Here is a 5,400-nt window from a genome sequence, read left to right as displayed (position 1 = left end):
AATGTGTTATAGCAGCAAGATTTATGTCGTTTAATTTTACTGTCAACAATGTGTCATAGCAGCAAGATTTATGTCGTTTAATTTTACTGTCAACAATGTGTCATAGCAGCTAAGATTTATGTCGTTTAATTTTACTGTCAACAATGTGTTATAGCAGCAAGTTTTATGTCGTTTAACTTTACTGTCAACAATGTGTTATAACAGCAAGTTTTGTATCGTTTAATTTTACTGTCAACAATGTGCTATGACAGCCAGTTTTGTATCGTATAATATAATTTTCTCTTCTTAAAGCATAACATTGGAAATGTGTTCTGTTTTTGAGTCTCGTACATTAATTTATAGTTGAAATAGATTTCACAAAACTCCCATTACTGTACATTTATCTTGAGTAGTTTATAAACGCTTAACCCTAAAACTGAATATACATGTTTATCACTTTTTAAACGTTTAACTTGAAAAATTAGCATACATTATTTAAAAGTTTACCGTTAATAAATTACTATAACTAGTTTAAAATGAAAACTGACTATCATTTTGACACTTTGTCCTAAAAATGACTATAAACGCTTTTTAAAAACTTTTTAACAGCTTGTAGCCCTTTTGAGCTTCCGTACATGGATGCTGCATGGTTCTTTACCAACGTTCTCAGCACAAGACAATCCTGCTGCCTTTTCACCCTCTTTGCTCACTAGGTAGGTGAGCAATTACGTCACAATATCACTTATATGGCAACGTTCATCTGCATTGATCATACATATCTCATCCGAAAGTAACAATTTAATTAGAACTGTAAGTCCAGTTTTACTCTTTCGAGTGTTGTCGCGGGATGTTTTCCAACAGCTGACTGCTGATTGGTCAATGAAGCTCTTATTTTGAAGTATTCTTCAGTGTTTAAAAAAATTGAAATATTAAAGATTCCAGATCTGGTTCGTGTACATGTAAAGTAATTTTAAATATTGTTCATGATAGAGCAACATTAGTAGAGCATAGTGGAGGGATTTAGACATTTGAGTAATAAAGTTAGAGAGAGAGAGAGAAAAAAAAACGACCTTTACTTACTTTCCATGATGTCTGAAATAGTTTTTTAATCATTACTTGGGAGAGTAAAGGTTGTTTTTTTTTGTAACTTTAATGTAAGTAATATGTAGCCTAAATTATCAAGTTATCGGTTAGAAAAATCACACGATATTACAAATTATTATGTTATTTTATTTTACACCAACAACCGACTGTTGTTTATTTTAAAGGTAATGTTTTAATTATTCAAAGTGTACATTATTAATAAGTTGAATTATTCGAGTTTTGATCAATGACTAATTTATCAACAAATAAATCTGTATTAAACTATTCTATCCACTAATCAATTTAAAATTCTGACTTCGTTTCGAAACCTAGATTTCTTACCAAAACCTACTTGGTTACTTTCAACGCTTGGCTGGTGTTCTTTCCTTCTAATCTATCGTATGATTGGCAAATGGGAAGCATCCCCCTGGTGGAGACAATCTGGGATAAACGTAATCTGGGTTCGGTCTTTCTGTTTGGTGGAATTGGTTCCATTTTCATAACCAGCAGAATAACAGTGAAGGTAAGAAGAGGTAGGTGTTGATAAACAAACAACAACAGTGAAGGTAAGAGGAGGTAGGTGTTGATAAACAAACAACAACAGTGAAGGTAAGAGGAGGTAGGTGTTGATAAACAAACAACAACAGTGAAGGTAAGAAGAGGTAGGTGTTGATAAACAAACAACAACAGTGAAGGTAAGAAGAGGTAGGTATTGATAAACTAAACAACAACAAAGATGGCCAACTTCGTTAGGCCTATTACGAAGTTTTTTTACACACTTACGTTTGATTCTTCAACGGACCTAAATGTAAAAAGTATCTACAGTCTGTAGTGGTGTTTCATTACATTAATTAATCAAAATAAATTATAACTGTTGTGTGTATCTTTTACATATGTTCAATCACAACATTAACCACACTCTCATTGGTTACTTCTTCCGATTACAGCATTAATCACACTCTCATTGGTCACTTCTTTCTACCACAGCATTAACCACACTCTCATTGGTCACTTCTTTCTACCATAGCATTAACCATACTCTCATTGGTCACTTCTTTCTACCATAGCATTAACCATACTCTCATTGGTCACTTCTTTCTACCATAGCATTAACCATACTCTCATTGGTCACTTCTTTCGTACCACAGCATTAACCACACTCTCATTGGTCTCTTCTTCCGATCACAACATTAATCACACTCTCATTGGTCACTTCTTTCGATCACAACATTAATCACACTCTCATTGGTCACTTCTTTCTACCACAGCATTAACCACACTCTCATTGGTCACTTCTTTCTACCATAGCATTAACCATACTCTCATTGGTCACTTCTTTCTACCATAGCATTAACCACGCTCTCATTGGTTACTTCTTTCTACCATAGCATTAACCATACTCTCATTGGTCACTTCTTCCGATCACAGCATTAACCACACTCTCATTGGTCACTTCTTTTTACCATAGCATTAACCACGCTCTCATTTTATGGTTAATGTTATGGTAGAAAGAAGTGACCAATGAGAGTGTGGTTAATGCTGTGATCGGAAGAAGTGACCAATGAAAGTGTGATTAATGTTGTGATCGGAAGAAGTGACCAATGAGAGTGTGGTTAATGTTATGGTAGAAAGAAGTGACCTCTCATTGGTCACTTCTTCGGATCACATCGCACGCACTCTTACTGGTCATTTTTTCCACCTGGCCTATGCATAGTTAGCTCAAGACCGAGCAGATTTAGCGCATTATGTAGTGTGTGAGATTTTTAAATTATAGACCAAAATCATTTTCTCACATATATTTATTCTTTATTCCGGATTCACGTGTATTCGTTGCTGATAGTTGGCTAAGCCTACACAGAGACTATTTGTGCTAACCTTCCAAAGCCGTGGAGTGATAAAGTAAAGAAAAGGCAGCTAGTCAATAGCACTCATCGCCAACTCTTGGGCTACTCTGATCGAAAAGTGGGATTTGGGTGCCCCTGTTTGTAATGCATGCACGGCCCCGAAGCGCCATCTTACGGCAAGGGGATCCTAGAATTTACAGTCCGGCACGCTAGCCACGACCGGCCAACAAAAGTAACATTAACTGTTTAATATTTTTTGAAGTTTTCTTAGTATTACTGCAGAATAGATAATTAAATCATCGAATGAAGCGTTCATGTTTGTGTCATAAAATATTACCTAATGAATCCGTTATTTAGCTGCTAACATGCGTAGATATGTAGATCATGGATGAACAGTGGCATAGAGACTACATTTTTTATCTATGATAAAGCCAGTAAGGCCGTCCTTAATTGACCAGAGGGAAGCAACACCCCATCACCCACCATCCAAGCTAAGGCACCCCATCACCCACCATCCAAGCTAAGGGATGGGTTGACTGTCACGCCTCCACAGCTTAAAGTGGGGAAGATTTTATGGTATCACACAGATTCGAACCAGACTCGCTAGCTCTGAAATCAAGAGATTCATCACATGGTCAACCTGCGCCCTTTTAAACAAAAGTTATTACATCGATTGACACTAGCAAATATAGGGGCTCAAGGGGGTGAAACGTTAGTCAAGTCCGAACGTCGACCCCCCCCCCCCTGTGTCCACTCTTCAGGTGCCCTAAAGCTAAATGGCAACTTTGGTGACAATCGATCCAGCGGTTCTCCAGTTATAAACAGACACACACAGATCTTCAATCGGTCCAACGGTTCTCCAGTTATAAACAGTTACACATAGACCTTCAATCGGTCCAACGGTTCTCCAGTTATAAACAGTTACACATAGACCTTCAATCGGTCCAACGGTTCTCCAGTTATAAACAGACACACACAGACCAAGGTCTGTGTGTGTCTGTTTATAACTGGAGAACCGTTGGACCGATTGAAGATCTGTGTGTGTCTGTTTATAACTGGAGAACCGTTGGACCGATTGAAGGTCTGTGTGTGTCTGTTTATAACTGGAGAACCGTTGGACCGATTGAAGATCTGTGTGTGTCTGTTTATTACTGGAGAACCGCTGGACAGATGGAAGATCTGTGTGTGTCTGTTTATAACTGAAAAACCACTGGACCGATTGAAATCAAATAATGTTTTAGATTATTTGATGTGATATAGTTTATACACGTTCGTGTAAGAGCAATTTTAGACAGTAGGAACTGAATCTGACTGGATACTTTTGTGGACTGCAACCGTCTGTGGAGTCGAATACTAGTTGAGGTCCTCACGAGGTCCATAAAAGTCTCCAGTCCAGTTCATTATATTAAATTGTTATACAAAATTTTAGGCTTCATTCACCAGAATTAAACCCAATTTATTTTTTAATTATTTTCATGCAGGTGCGAGAAAGGATTCTGTTGTCAGTGGCGCTAGTGGTCCTCATACTTCCTTTCCTGCCAGCATCCAATCTCTTGGTAACAGTGGGATTTGTGGTGGCCGAGAGAACACTTTACATCCCGAGGTATCGATCTGATCTTATACATACAATATTAATACCGTTCACTACCGGTGTAGGTATACATACAATATTAATACCGTTCACTACCGGTGTAGGTATACATACAATATTAATACTGTTCACAACCGGTGTGAGTATACATACAATATAGATACCGTTCACTACCGGTGTGAGTATACATACAATATTAATACCGTTCACTACCGGTGGGGTATACATATAATATAGATACCGTTCACTACCGGTGTGGGTATACATATAATATAGATACCGTTCACTACCGGTGGGGTATACATACAATATTAATACCGTTCACTACCGGTGGGGTATACATATAATATAGATACCGTTCACTACCGGTGGGGCATACAGTATTAATACCGTTCACTACCGGTGTACATACAATATTAATACAGTTCACTACCGGTGGGGCATACATACAATATTAATACCGTTCACTACCGGTGGGGTATACATACAATATTAATACCGTTCACTACCGGTGTGGGCAAACATATAATATTAATACCGTTCACTACCGGTGTACATACAATATTAATACCGTTCACTACCGGTGTGGGTCCAAATACTGCATCACATGGGGAGTAGTTTATTATAACACATGCCACATGGGGAGTAGTTTATTATAACACATGCCACATGGGGAGTAGTTTATTATAACACATGCCACATGGGAAGTAGTCTATTATAACACATGCCACATGCGGAGTAGTCTATTATAACACATGCCACATGTGGAGTAGTCTATTATAACACATGCAACATGGAGAGTAGTCTATTATGACACATGCCACATGTGGTGTAGTCTATTATAACACATGCCACATGTGGAGTAGTCTATTATAACACATGCCACATATGGAGCAGTCTATT

General features: G+C 37.7%; 1 protein-coding gene across 1 annotated transcript in view; it reads left to right on the top strand.

Moving 5' to 3' along the window:
- Positions 1–4,509, top strand: part of LOC111083973 (transmembrane and TPR repeat-containing protein 1-like) — a gene marked incomplete at its 3' end in the record, with an annotated part of 8,746 nt that extends 4,237 nt beyond the window's left edge. Inside the window, exons 2-4 of the mRNA XM_022380728.1 lie at positions 589–692; positions 1,396–1,585; positions 4,388–4,509. Coding sequence (XP_022236436.1) covers positions 619–692; positions 1,396–1,585; positions 4,388–4,509 — 386 coding nt within the window. The remainder of the gene's footprint in view (positions 1–588; positions 693–1,395; positions 1,586–4,387) is intronic.
- Between the last annotated feature and the right edge of the window lie 891 nt (positions 4,510–5,400).

The sequence above is a fragment of the Limulus polyphemus genome, unplaced genomic scaffold (assembly GCF_000517525.1).
Source record: "Limulus polyphemus unplaced genomic scaffold, Limulus_polyphemus-2.1.2 Scaffold12502, whole genome shotgun sequence".
NCBI classification, from domain to species: domain Eukaryota; kingdom Metazoa; phylum Arthropoda; class Merostomata; order Xiphosura; family Limulidae; genus Limulus; species Limulus polyphemus.
The sequence above is the reverse complement of the archived record's forward strand: the minus strand, read 5'-3'. Positions and strand labels throughout refer to the sequence as shown.